The 14,565-nt window shown below is 49.2% G+C and overlaps 1 protein-coding gene across 1 annotated transcript; it reads right to left on the bottom strand.

The window, feature by feature from the left end:
* B3GNT9 (UDP-GlcNAc:betaGal beta-1,3-N-acetylglucosaminyltransferase 9) lies at positions 1-12,124 on the bottom strand. Its single transcript, XM_037409566.1, has 3 exons — positions 11,820-12,124; positions 4,334-4,376; positions 1-3,485 (listed from the first exon to the last, which is right to left on the bottom strand). The coding sequence occupies exon 3, from the start codon at positions 3,419-3,421 to the stop codon at positions 2,174-2,176; it is 1,248 nt and encodes a 415-aa protein (XP_037265463.1). The 5' UTR covers positions 3,422-3,485; positions 4,334-4,376; positions 11,820-12,124; the 3' UTR covers positions 1-2,173.
* Between the last annotated feature and the right edge of the window lie 2,441 nt (positions 12,125-14,565).

The following is a 14,565-nucleotide window of genomic DNA, read 5'->3' as shown; positions in this document are numbered from 1 at the left end:
TGCTGGCTTTTAATTATGGTATAAATAATTTCCCAAACTGTAAACTAATCACACATAATACATTTCTGTACAAGCTCATAAATACATGTCACACGTGTTAGCAGACGGGGACGTGGCTGGCTGGCTTCCACCAGCGAGGCTCTGGCTTATTTCCACACCCAACAGAGCTCCTTGGAAAGCCCACGTGAGCATTTTGTATGTCAGGATTGCGTTGCTGAAAATATCCCAGATCAACATGTGGTCCCTTGATTTCTCCATATATATATGGAAATAAAATAGAAATTTCTTTATATATATATATGGAAATAAAATAGAAATTTCTTTATATATATATATGGAAATAAAACAGAAATTTCTTGATTTCTAGCTGACCTTTCCTGGGAAATACATTATCGTAAGGCATAAACCCTTACAATGAAGATAACATGTAAGACTGGTATTAACAGCCCACCAACAGCTATTACCAGCTTGCTTTCCTCTGTGTTGTGCATAGTTAACATGAGTACCAAGCCTGGTCTGCTGCTGGGTAGCAGGAGGGTTATACCCAGCTATGAAACGCAGATGCTCCGCAGGCTCTGTTCAAGGCAAAGCAGTTTCCTGGACTTTTATGACTGATTGTAGTTCCTTTTTGGAGCTGTATGTGCCCTCCTGAAGAGGGATGGCATTGAGGGTTCTCTGATGGAGAGGAGTTCTGTTGAGGGGGAAAAAATTGCAAAAGAAGTATCAGGTGAACTCAGGCTCTTTGCCCTGTGGATTTCATAGCTTTTTAACCCTGATTTAGAGGAATTTACTCCCTCTTTGATGTCCAAGAAAAGGATGTTCTTTTAAGGTAATCTGCTGGAAAAAAACAAAAGCTTTGAAGTATTGACTATTCTTTGAAAAACTAAGCAATCCAGTGTTCTTGTCTGTTGCTTAAAATACTCTTGAAGCTACAGGCTGACTGAAACTTGGAAAGCCCAGCAGAAAGATGGCTGTGTGGTTTTGCTTTCTTGCAATAAATGTAGAACGGCTTTTACTCTGAAGCCCTTTCTGTCTGAAGACTACTTTCTGCCTTCACATGACACCTGCAGCAATGTGAAGAGTCTTGGGTGCTCTTTGCAGCTGACTGTACGCCAGGCAAGAGCACTGAGGCCTACAGAAACCAGCCCAGGCCATTGACAAGTTTTCCTTTGGTTTTAAAGAAGCTCCCAAATGTGATGCAAGTAGCAGCTCCGTGTGCTTTTATCCTCACAAGTGAAGGCCAAAGGATGTCTCCAGCTGTGAACCTTCTGAAGATCTGGATTAGACTGTGAGAGAGATCAGATACCGTTGGATGATGTTGAGTCTTCGCTGAGTGCATGTCACCATAATATAGAAAGCCTGAGTTCGTGGAAGTGCCAAAACCTGGTCCCCTGAGTCCCGAGTGTGTCAATGAAGCAGATACTTGAACTGAGGAGTTGCTACGAATAATGAAAAATCAAACCTCAGAGGGATCAACTCAAAGTCCTTCTTGTCCTTTCTTTAAAGGCCCTTTGGAAGTCTGCCCCTTCCCAGTAATCTACTCGCGTGCCTTGCTTAACCAGCCACGCCAGCCTCAGCATCCAGTTTTCTTGTAGCCCACCCTATCTGTAACGTGTAGGACCCCATGTAGTCGTTCTTCTTTTCTTATGAGGCTTACAGAAAGCCCACCAGGCAGCAGTGATTTGATTTGAGCGTATACTAAGGTGACTTGATTTCTTTTTATACTCTAGTTCCTGTGTAGTTTGGTCATGTCTCAATGAGTCTGAGTCAAGGTAATAAGTTGACAGCAATCCCTGTGCTCCATGGTGTTATCTCTTACCCTCTGTCTTCTTTCATTTCTCACATTTCCAACAATGCTGAAAAATCTCCAAGGACTGCATTTTGCAATGTGCTTTTAGACACTGGCCCACTAAGCACTACTAGAATTCTAATAAATAGTAATAAATTAAAGATACTGTTACGATTATTTGGACTCATTAATGGAGAAGGACCTGCACAGGGGGTGTGTGCAAATGTGGAATTGTGGCAAATTCCTGCAACAGTTTGTCATCTTTTCTTAACATTGTAAATAAGATGTGCTAAAATACTTCTAAAGTCTGGTTGGTTGGTTGCAACCATTCCAGGTTCCCTTTCTCAGCTGGTTGCTCTGCGTATCTGCGTCTGTCTGCCTGCGTTACCCGAGGGGTGATGCCTGTGTGGTTGGTTGAGCTTTCTTTTTCCATTGGAAAGGCTTCTTCACTTGCTTTTTCTGAGTACAGGAAAGATGTGGGCTGTGGAGCAGGTTCCACATTAGCCAGATCTCGGCAACTTTCAGACTGTGAACTACCATGAGATCTTTGTAAAAACAGGGGTCAAATGTCTGTAGGTGTGGGGCAGCAGAAGGCTTGACAATGCCAAAGGTCTTGAATCCTTCGTGCAGAACGGGTTTGAGGTTGATTCTCTGTAAGCACATGCCCAAAAAGACGTCATCGATGGGGAAGAGTTCTACCTCTCTGCAAGCCCTAGAGAGCTTCCTCATGGTACGGCTGGACAGCAAAAACCCCCCTCCCCCTGCGTAGGCTGGGTAGATGCTCAGCCCGTACATGGTCTCTGGGATATAGTATTTGCTTTTTCGGACACGGATAGGGCGAGCGTTGTAGATGATGTCCCCAACAAAGAGGTCCTCAGTGGGGTCATGTCTCTCAAGGAAGTCAACAATGTTCTCGACGTTGACAAAAACATCGGCGTCACCTTTAAAAATAAATTTCACATTGTGGCAGAATTCAGCTGCCCAGTTCAGGAAGTGGATCTCCTTCAGGGTCAGGTTGAAGAAAGTGTCCACGAAATCCCAGAGTAAAATGTCCCGGTATGCCTGACTCTCCTGGTGGACCAGGGTCTCCCATGTCGCCAGCACTGTCCTGTTCTTTGGTGTTCCCAGGAGGAACACTCGCTGGATCTGCTCCCCATTCACCAAACCCTCCCTGCCCCAAGTCTTCCGGACAATCTCACGTCTGTCAAAGTCTTCAACTACTGATTTGATCGCGATGAGCAGAAAGGGACCTCCAGGTATTTTCCTGCATTTCTTGGGCTGGTTAATGAGGATATTGAAGTTCCTGTTGTCCTTGTTTAGAAGGTAACGCTTGAAGTTGAAGGCAGAATCAGTCAACGGGGGTGCAGTTGTAGTCTGGACCTTCTTGTTGGCCACTTCTGTTCGTCTAATGGTAGGAGTTACTGGGGGTCTGGGTGCCGTTGCCTCTGCTGGCATCAGTCTCCAAGATGCTCTGGCGTCAGAGAATATTTTTGACGTTCCTGAAGGCTTCTTCTGTGTTGGTTCCTTGTTTCCTACTGGGACTAAATGTTCCAGCTGGGAGTAGAGTAAAGAGCAAAGCGCTACCAGCAGGAGGAGGGTACAGATCGCATCCCCTTTGAGACGAACTCTCATTGTCTCTGTGGTGTTTCTGGCACTGTTAAAAGCTGTGTTTGAGCTGCCTGGCACCAATGTCCATCTGTAAATAAACGTACAGCGCGTCAGCAATGAGGATTCAGCAGCTTTGAAGCATGCAGACGAGACTACCTGAAACGCCGTGTAAAAAACTAGCAGCAAAGTAGTGCGTTTTACTCATAGAAACACCGAGACATGTGAAGGAACTTGCTAAAAGGCACAGGGGCTGCAAACCTAATGCTGATCCTAGGGCTCTGGCTCTGTCACTTGGTTAGTTAAGTCACCAAGCAGGCATCCATCCTTCTGAAAACGACTGCTGAAGCGCCCCGTGAAATCAGCCCTGCCTCCCGCGTCCTGCTCTGCCAAACACATTTTGCCATTGCAGAGATCTCACTGCTTTGGGAAAAACAAGGTGGGAAATGACGAACAATGCCGTTCTTCCAGAAATAATGAGATATTTTTTTTCCTTTTTTTTTCTTAGTAACTGTTTCTTGCTGGTTTTACTCTTTTTTAATCAAAACAGCAAGGTGCAGAGCTGGCTGCTGGAGGGCAGACTTCTCGGCATCAGAGTGGCACTGGCGTTTCCCCGCATGCAGTGCCAGCTCTCACAAACGAACCACGATCTGTGCCTTCAGAATGAATACATCGGGCATATTCTCGAATGCACATAGGGCCTTTTTGCTGCCAATAATCTTTATAAAATATTAAACCATTATAAATAACTTCCATTAATGAGGTTGGAAAGGGCCACGGGTGTTTTGCTTCTGCCAAATCACCCTGACCGGTAAGCAAGAGGTGGGCAAATAAATCCTGATATGCAGAAGCAAGGTAGTGCCTGGCGCTGGGAACATTTTACCCGCATGTGAAAGATGAAGCTGCCTTTTGAAACAGCAGATTTGATTCCTCACTTACGCTTTTCCTGGAGATCTTCTGTCTCATTCAATCAGTTCTTCAACTGCAAGCAAACAAACAAACAAAAAAGAGTAGTAAGAAGGCAGAAAGTGGCACGTCATCGTGGTTCAGGGAAAGAGCTGGTCAAGTGTCTGTAGCTGCAGCGAAGGTAGGTCCTGGCTGCCGCTGTACGTGCAGTGATGCCAAAACGGCACAGAGTAACTGCTCAGAGATTAATTTTGTCTTTAAGCAGCAAAGGTATATATTTTGCAACTGCTGGGGAGCTAGCTGGTTCGCACCGGACAAACTAGCTCCGAAGTTCTCAGGGAAAAGTTGGGTATTATACAGTTTTCATGAGAGGTTACAACATCTTTACAAACATACTCATTTGATTTTGACATCTAACCATTCTATTCGTAATAGGTGGGATCTAGGTGGAGTAAACCTTTCAACTTTTTGTTCAACGATTTCCTGGCTCACAGGTCTCCTTATCTCCTTCAGGTGCCCACTGAATTTTTTCTAATTATTCAGAGTACGTTCCTTTACTTTAACATCGTCAGTGGAACATTTTCCAATTATTCAGAGTACATTCCTGTCTCAACATAACCAGAGCATTGTACCAAACTCATCCTGACTAATCTTTTTACGACCTTGCTCTGTGTCAGCAGCGCTGCTGTTCCCCGCAGCAGCATGCAGCCGAGTGGCACCGAGGGGACCCACCGGTGCTCCTGGAGAAGGCAGGTGGCAGTCATAATCCCTACAGTCCTTAGCAAGGAGCGGGCTTCTAAAAGTTCAACTCCACCCAAAAATTTGCCCACAAGTGCACAGAAGTATATTACACATCCGATGTTTTTTTTCGCTGATGATGTTTTACGGTCGTAGCCAATTTACAGCTCTAGCTTGCCTGTGCCGCGTGAGCAGAAGCGCCCTTAGAAGGTACTACAGCTGTCTGTCTGTCTGTCTGTCTGTCTTGGGTGAACTGAGACCATATCCAAAAGCTGCCTGGCTGTGCCCCAGCCGCCTTCTTACCAAGCACCTCGCTGCCCCATCAGATCCATCAAATGTTTGAATCCGTAAGTGGCTGCCGCCTGGAGGCTGAACATCCATCCGTGCGCTCCACAGGTGAACAGTGCTGAAAAAAGTGAACTGCAGGAATAAATTGTGTAGGAAGCTGCAAGTCCTGGCTCCTCCATCCTTTGTAAGTGTTTTTACCTTTCTTTAGTAAGGAGTTGTTTGGGTTTTTTGTTTGGTTTTTTTTTTTTTTGCGGTACCTTTCATTTCTCTCCTAGGCTAGGCAGATGTTTTAACTTGCGTAGCTTTGATATTAATAGCAAGGTTGTAGAGTTTTCTCTGATATCTCATAAATTGTTGTTAAAATGCTTATAATCATCAGAAGCTGAGTTTTGTTTATGTTCTTTCTGCCCCATGACTTGGCTCATAACTGTTCTCAGCCTCCTGAAACAGTTCCTTCTAACGCATATAGGGTGTTAGTTTGAGTTTTTTGTCTGTCGTGTCCCAATTACCCTTGCCACGTCCTGATTGCCATGCTCTGCAGCAACCTGCTGTGTTTCAATTTTGTGCTAAATCATCCTTTATCTGTCAAGACATGCTTCCCAGCAGGCTTTTGCTCATGTTGCCTCCAGTATTTTTGCAGAAGTTCCAGGATTATGAAGGGATGGTCCTGCTACACCCAGGACATGCCACTGAACTGGATCCACTACAGAGAAATTGTCTGTCCCTCTTCTGCCCATCACGACCAAGAATTTTTGCTGGGTGCTATTGAGATACCTAAAATAGGGACCTTGTCTCAAAAAGCTCATAAGAACTAAAACGGAGGCATTTTTTCTCCTTCTGTTGTGACAGAATTAGCTTTATTGAGTGGCTATGTAGGTCTGTGCACGCAGCCTCCAAAGTGAGTGGGAGATGTGCAGCCCCTGGTGGAACAGATCCTGACAGCGTTGGGATGTTTGTTCTTTGTAAAGTCTCATCTCTTTCCCCGCTGTAATAACAATCTTTTTTTTCTTTTTCTATGCAAAAGTTTGATCTTATTTCAGCTGCCAGGCTCCAGATGGTAATTAAGGAGCTGGATGAAAGTCCTGGCTCTTTCCTGTGTTTAATTTTATCAGAGAGGGTTTGGAATAAAATGTGTGTGTCATGGAACTCGTAATTTCCATGGCTCACAGATTTATCCTGCCAGCGTCTCAGAATCTGGCAATAAGTGCCCTTAGAAAAGCCAAGAAAAACCCTGAATTGATACAAGCCTGGGCTGATAGCCCAGATTTTCTTCTGTGTTTTCATTTATTGAAAGAAAGAATCTGAAATAGCGATTTCCATGCTGAAATAAAACAGTTCAGTGCTGAATATAGACATCTCATTTTCAAAAGAAGCTGCCAGCCCTTGAAGTGATTCCTTGATCAAATTATGTGGATTTTCCAGTCTTTGTTAGATATTTCCTTAATTTGAAGGAAATGCCCTCGGTTATTGTAAGGTGTGAGCTCTATCTATGGATGTCAGTGTGGGAAAAGCTGTCCTGTTCTTGAATTCAGAGGGATTGATGATTCTGGCAGACACTCCACTGTGTCCTAAAGCCAAAAAGATTATTCATCCACCTTGACACCAGGGGAAAAAAAATAAAATTACAGGGCTATGAAAGTGAGCAGAAAATACTGGATGCCAAACAAAAGAGATGTGCGCACCCCAGAGCATTTGTCAGCACAGCATCTCGCTGCGTGTCCACATACAAGGCAGACATGCCTCCACGTCATACATCGCTGTGGTGGATCTCCATCCAGCTTGTGGAACGGAGCTGGGGTTATAAAACTGCTGCATCACTCTCTGCCTTGGGGAATGCCGGCTTAATTGCCAGGGCTGCCTCCCATGTCCTCCAAGCCTGGAAAAAAAGGCAGTTGTCCTTCGTGTTGGCTGCCCAGGGATGGCTACAGTAAGGATCTTGTGTCCAGCTGAAGCAGGTTTGAATGGGCCAGTGCAGTTTGCCCCAGCAGTGGGAGAAGGGGGTCCTGGGGCAGGGCGGGGGTGTCGCGTGCTGGGCTGCAGGCACCAGCGATGTCTGAGGGCTGAGCTGGGCTGTAGGAAGAGGCTGAAAGGTCCCACAGCCGTGAGGTGGCAGCGAGGGGAAGCCCCTATGTAAGGAGCGTGCTGGAAGGACCGAGGGGACCACAGCCTGCGTGGCCAGAGAGGCAACAAAGTGCTTGAGAACTGGAAGTGGCTGGAGCTCGGCACCCTGGTGAGCTTCCAGGCAGGGAATCTGACCTGTGCTGTTGCACGCTCGGGCAGAGGGCCCTCACCTCTGCCTGGTTTTCATTTGTTTGAGAAGAAGATTCTGAAATGCAGCCAAGAAGTGCTGCAAGAAAAGCTGTTAAATGATGACTTAAAAAACCCCAGTTGCTAGTCCTTCATTCCCAGCTGAATGACGTGAAGCCTTGAGCTTCCTCCTTGTGCAGCGGTCATCATGTCTCCATCGCTTGGCACTTCTGCTCACATGGGCCCAGCTGGGAAAAAGCCTCTGGATCCTGGCCCTGAATTCAGTCAAGAAGCCTTGGTGATTCTGGCGTGTTGCTTTGTGCCTTGAAGGGTGGTTATTCATCCCAGCCAGCCTCGGAAAAAGCGGCTGAGATAGCGAGGCAAGCTGAAAACGTGGTATATTGAGCAAAAGGGTACAAAATACAGCAACCAGCTGTGCTGCACGCTCATCCCAGCCCAGCCTGCAGAAGCATCCCTCCCCGCCAAACACGGCTGTGGGTTGTCTCTGGAGAAACCTGCTGCGCACGAAGCTCTTCCAGCCCCCGGAGCTGCCGCTGGTAGGTTCAGGTTGGGCAATGGAGTGGCCACATACGGTGTAGCTGTGCAATATGGTTGTGGTTGCTGATGGAGGTGTCTTTTATCTGTTTCTCTGTAAAATAAGCTAAAGCAAGTGTTGGGGATCCAGTACTGATGGGTTCAATGAGTTTTTTGCAGTCCTGAGGGGCACTTGGAAAGTTCTGGGTGTTGGGGTGCTTGGAGTCAATGCTTGAAGTTTGGGGTATTTGTTTTCATTTCATGTTGGTCGAACACATTTCACGACAAAGCTGAGTTGTAGCATTCAGTGCTGGAAGCTGAGACCCAGTCTCTGGCCTGCAGCGGGGAGGTCTGCACCCATGTCCCTCTCCCACCTTGTTCCTAACTCTTTTTCCACCCTGATTCACTCAGCCAGAGCAAATCAAGCTCCCAGGCCCCTTCTCACCTTGTGCTGCTGTTCCTTTGCCTCCTCCTCCTGATGCCATTCAAGAACCCACCAGCAACAAGAACAAGGCGGCACCCTGTGCCTGCCCCGCAGCCGGACTGTGGGCAATAGGTGGGCGCAGGTTAGCGGTGCCCCACCAGAGCAGGGTGCTGGCAGCGAGTGCTCAGCACCGCCTGGAGCTCTGCCGACGACATCTGCCTTCCGACCTTGGCTTGGTCCCTGCCCCCGAGGGCCAGCAGAGCGTTTGACTTCTGTGTCCGCACCAGTTTAATTTAAAAACGTTGCCAAAGATGCGGCCGCACGCAGTGCACTGGTTTGCAAGGGGATCGCTTGTTTTGCACCCTCAAGCCGCGTCGTGCTGCCATCCTTCTCTTGCCTTGTGCAGGAGCCCAAAGCAGAGCGCTAAGGGAAAGGCTTCACGCTCTCGGGTGCGTTATCATGGCGTGGGTCTTGTGCAGGCAAAACCTTGTCTTCATTTGGCATCGCGTGGGTGTCTGGACTCTTTGGGGTAGCCACAGGGAAATGCGTCAGCTTCCAGCACCAGGTTTGTTCTGCCCCACATACAGAAACATGCATGAAACAACTTGCGTTTAATAGTTTGAGCAGATGTTGGCGGGTTTGAAGGGGAAAAATAGTTCTGTGTGGTGGAGCAGGGGAAGAAGCCCTTTTCCTTTTCTATGTTTGGGTGTCATGTAAGGAGTTTTATTCCTGCATGGTTTCTTTTTTGGTTTTATTTGTTTCTGAGGGTTTTTTTCTGGTCTCTTCCACCTCCAGGCAAAGTCAATAACCTCATCAAAGTTGATGCCTCAGGTGGCTTTGGTGCCCGCCAGCTCCTCTCTGCATTACAGCGTGTTTGTGAAGTGGTATCATCTGGAGCTGTGGGTTTACAAATTGATGCTGAATGATTTGATCTTCTTGACTAGAGGACAGGGCAGGCTGAAATATCAAGATACACCCTTTGGCACATTGGCTAGTGCAAAGCCCTAGAAAAATGAAGTAATCAAGACAATTGCTAAGCAGCCTTGCCAGAAAGAAGAGCCCATCTCATTCAGCTGCTTAGAAGTTTTGAGTTCTATAAACAAACTGAGAATAGGCATTAGGATTTAATTAGCTGAAAGTCTTAAGAGAGCTTTTCCAAGAGTTGGGATTTTGAGGCAGAACCAAACGAGCACCGTGCAGAGGGGCAGAGGCTCGCAGTGCTCAGCTGCGCATCACAGTGCTGCTCGGGCGCCACTGGCCGGTGCCACTGTCACAGCAGCCCTCCGGCCCCATGCACAGTGTCACCGGCCCAGTGTCACCACTGCTGATACTTGCATTGCAGCACCTGGAGGCAAAAGCTCTGCTGGTTGAAACACAGCACAAGCAGGTTACAAAAATGCAGGCCCCGCTCCAAAGACCATTTCCAACTTTCCTGTTGGAGCCGCTTTTCAGGCCAGCACAAACAGATGGGTGAGTTCTGTGCTGTTACAGGACAGGGTGCCTTATTTATCTCTCTGCTTGCCCCAGTTCTGAAATGCGGGGTTTCACCAGCTTCTCAGCTGGCTGGTCCCATGTTCCGACAGTCTCTCCTGCTGGCGCTGCCAACCTCGCCTTCGCAATGCCAGTCATGTCAGACCCCTGCTTGCAGATGGCTGCTGCGGTGCTTCCTTTTAGCTTCACCCCAGTCAGCAAAGCTTTTATGGAGCGCACAAACTTCAACGCAGAGAAACGGCAGAGCTGCTGTGCGAAGGCTGGAGGTGGATGCTAGGATGTCTGCTTGCGCTTCACATACAGGGGTCCCGGGAAGGAACTTGAAGCATCCTCAGCAGGGAATTGCTTGGTACTGCGCCAGGAGGCAGTGACAGCTGCGCACAGGCGCCCCGGCGATGCTGGGCAGCGCTGGCTGCCTGCACGGCTGTCCGTCCCCATGGCACCTCCGGGCAATGCTGGACACCTGCACCACTCCTCCCGTCTCCCGTTGCACTGCTGACCCAGTGGTAAGTCACTGACGTACACGTGGCACTGTTTGGGGACCACAGCTCTGCTGCATTTAAGCAGCACAAGATGCTTTCCTGGCCCTTATGGGCAGGACGTGCCGTGGGGCAGTGCCTGTGCAGGATGGTGCTGCTGCCAGGGGCCAGGGGAAACTGCAGTGCCTCCGAAGCACAGCTCCGCGTCTCTAACATGAGCGGCCAGCTGCCTGCAAGGTAGGAGAAGGTAACACGCGATTATCTTCCGCAGGCTTAGCAGCTGCCTCAGGAGGTGTCTTCCTAAATCCAGATGTGGTCTTGCCTGTAGGTGATCTGATTTTCAGAATTATGGAGAGCGCAGCAGCCCCACACGCACTGTGAGTGCTTGGGGGAGGGGGCCCCTCCTGGAGCCGCCAAGCAAGAACCTGCCCTACCTCTTAAAAATGTTCATTTCCCCTGGCCCCAGGAGGCGAATAAAGCCTTGCAGGCTTGTGAAGGGGTAAGAAACAACCCCGTGGAAACAGCCACTGTCCTTTCCCAGTCTCCCCCAAGCTGCAGCACTCGCTGCCTCTTCAGCTCCGAGGCCCTCTTCTGATTCGATAAATAATGTGCCCGATGTGCCCCCAAACCCAACGATCACAGTGCAATTAGCATGGATGCATCGTTACACCCAGACGTGAACGGGAGAGGGAGTACGTGCTGTCTTGCCCCATGAATTTCAAGATGATACCCAATGCGTGAGTTTATCAGAATCTGCCCAAAAGCTGTTTAAAAAAAAAGTGATTGGTAACTGCCCGTTTCACTGGGACTGCGCTTTTTTCTTTCTCTCTTTGCAACGCAAGGGGGCTTGAAAGTTCCTGTGTTTTCTCAAAGCACACAATAGTGTAACATGGGAGAGGATTCATGTCCTTTCACCGCCGAGGAATGGCTTGTAAATGTAACATGCCACCGCTGGAATGTGTCCGTGGTTGGGAGGAAACCCAGCCTCAGAGCCCTGGAGGCACTGTCTAAAGAAGCCCCAAACTTTCTTCTGTAAAAACAACCTAAAACACCCCAAGAAAGTTCTTGGGGAAGCCAAGTGTGAAGCTGACAGAGCAGGGCTGGTGGTGCCATGTTCAGAGCCTGCAGCTGGCCCTGCCGCAGATTAACCATCACAGCTCAGGCTGCCGCATGTAGCAACGTTGCAACAGCAACAAAGCAAAAAGAAAAGCCGTGGGCTGGGGGAGCAGGAAAGCGCAGGGACGGTCTCCAGTGCACGCTGCTTGCTGCATAACTCTCCCCAACCCACCCTGATCAAACATCCATAATAGATACTTACAGCCCATTTGATAGCGCTGATCCTGTGTCCCGTCGGTAATGTCTCGGCAGCGGGCTGCCAAGTAGGCACATCTGGATGTCGTTAGTGTGAGACATTCCTCAGCCTTTCAGCGAAACCGAGGAAATCCTCGCCGAGCAGAGCAGCACTCGCTCTCCTGCGCTTTGGACCGTTTTTATGCCGAAAGCCAGCAAAGCTCCGCCACTCTCGTGTGCCTACCGGGAGGGCTGCCTGTGCCGGCGGGGTGCGAGACGGGACGCCGGGCTCCCTCCTCGCACCCGCTCGCTCGCTGTAGCGTGGTGGAAGGAGCAACCGCACCAGGGGAAGGAGCTGGGTCCGCGTCCAAGCGGCTGACACGTGATCGGCAGGCTGGGGAGCGCAGATGGCCTCCAGCGCCGCACAGCCCCGCATCCAGCAGCTCCCCGGCTCGGGATGCACACCGTCATCCGCGCCCCGCACGACAGGGCAGGAACGGGGGTGCTGAGGGATCGAATGTAGAGCCAGGCTGGGGGCTTCCATCACTGCTGCTGTTTTACCGGTTAAAAATAACCAACACAAAAAGGGTGTTTTTTTGTGGTTTTTTTGTGGGTTTTTTTTTCTGTAACTTTTTTTCGATAGGAAATGCAGTGATTTTTCTTCCCCCCCACCCCCTCCACAATTGGCTTTTTTTTTTTTTTTTTTATCCCCTTGTGATTATTTACTTTACCTCTGCAAAAGCTTAAAATCAGAAAGTGAGGTTGGATTCAGTTCAGAAGGAAAATCCACTTGGGGGTTGTTTTTTTTTATTTTTTCTAATAGGGAGATGCTGGGAGGAGGCAGGAGCTGAGCAGTGCGGAGGTTGAAGACAGATGTGAGGGTCCCTCCCAAAACACTGCACAAAAAGAAAAACCAAACCAAAAACGTCCACCCATTTCTTTTCCATTTAATTTGAATTACTTCAAAGCAAAACATTTTTATTCGGAGCCAAATCTAAATTGCCATCGCTACCAACCTGCCAGCTGACGACAGCCAAAATGTTTCCCATCTCTGTGGCTGTTTCTTCGTCTCTGCCATGGAAATGACAACCCTTATTCCTCTAACAGAGGCCAAGGGGCTGGAGAGTGCTTAGACCACGGCCCCTTTAGCATGCAAATTTTTTTCATTTACAGTGAACGCGTCATAAAAGCAGGTTTTGATCTACTCTGCTTTCACAAAAGCCCAACTGGGTTTTTTTTAAACATAATGTAAAAATGTGGGGGTTTGGCAGTGTCTGTGCTTTTTTGATGTTTTCTTTTTTTAATTGCAGCTCAGACGTTTTGCTTTATTGACCACAATGTCACCGTGAAGAGCTGCTGTACGGATGGGTTCCTGGTGAGCAAACCTCAGGCCCCCATTCAGGCACTCAAGGCTGCAAAAGCCCTTTCCTCATGATCTGCAGCTCTCTGAAACGCAGCAGTTCCTCTGCTAAACATTCCGCTAAACACTGCAGCTGATCAGAAACCTCGGCCATAAATGTTCTTCAGTTTCATGCTTTCCCTGTGCCAACCCAAGGTACTTTTTATCCTTCGCCGCAGCCCCAGGCTATTTTTTATGCCTCCTCCGTGGAGGCAGGTGATGGCCACAGAGGTGAAGAGCAGAGCAGCGGCTGCCTTTGCTCGGAGGGGCTGGCCATGGAGCGAGGGGGACCACTCCCCAAAACCAGCAGGGACTCACAGCAGGTATTTCCATCCCATTCCCTCACCCACGTTTTGGGACCTATGGCCGTTTTGCTTGCTCCCACAGGGTAAGGGTGAGGACAGAGGCTTTCATTGCTGCGTGGTGCCTTTGTGGCTGCTGTGGCTTGAGGGGGAGCTTGGGAGGTGGAGTTTTCTCCATGGGTGCTTCTACTTGGTTGTTGTCTCACCTCTACCTTGTTCCCTGGGCACTGATGCCTGGCCTGAGTCATTCTTCTCACTGCCAGCAAAGGTGCCCTCGGTCTGTCCCATGGCACCTCACTCTCCCTTGCAAGACTGCGTCAAGGATCTTGTTGATCCTCATCAGTAGGTCAACCCTGTTGGCCCCAGGTTGGTATGCTGGGTTCCTTCCACCCGCTACAGGGCAGAGCCCTGCTCCCTGCCACCGTGTTCCCACCGGCACCGAGCCACGCAGCTGGAACACAGCTTTGTGGCAAATAATGAAGGGCTGCTCTTGTGATTTGCAAGTACTGTCCGAGACGCAAGCGATGCAGGGTGAAATCCTGCTCTGCTCCAGTTTCTGGCAAAAGGAATTTCCCTGGGTTCAGCTGTCAGGTCAGCCAGTGGCTTCCTGTGCAAAGCCGCTGGCGAAACTTTCGTGTCCACAGTCCTTGGCTCCCCACCTACGGAGCAGGCAGCCTCGTGAGAAAGCTCACTTACAGCAAGGCGCTTTGGGGGTCACGGCGATGCTGTGGCCTTGGAGGAGTCCCAGAGGTACCATAACACTGAAAGAAACACAGGGAGAGGGCTGCCTGGTGCCCCATGTGGGACAAAGCTCCCTTCTGGCCATGTTTGCTAAAAAGGGCTCATCAAAGCAGGAGCTGGAAACCGAAGGAACGTGGCAGCTTAGTTTGGTCTCAGCTTGAAATCAGAGCAGTTAACCTGCAGGTGGGGCAGCACAAACGTGTGACTGCGGGCAGGACCCTGGTGAGCATCCACACACTTGGGCTGGATGCTCCTCTGAGAGCTGGCGGTAGCCAACGTGGCCAGAACTTCAGCGAACCCCTTACTACCACATTCAGTGTTTCATGAAAGTC

The sequence above is a fragment of the Falco rusticolus genome, chromosome 15 (assembly GCF_015220075.1).
Source record: "Falco rusticolus isolate bFalRus1 chromosome 15, bFalRus1.pri, whole genome shotgun sequence".
Lineage (NCBI taxonomy): Eukaryota > Metazoa > Chordata > Aves > Falconiformes > Falconidae > Falco > Falco rusticolus.
Note: the sequence above shows the minus strand (reverse complement) of the source record. Positions and strands in the feature narration are given on the sequence as shown.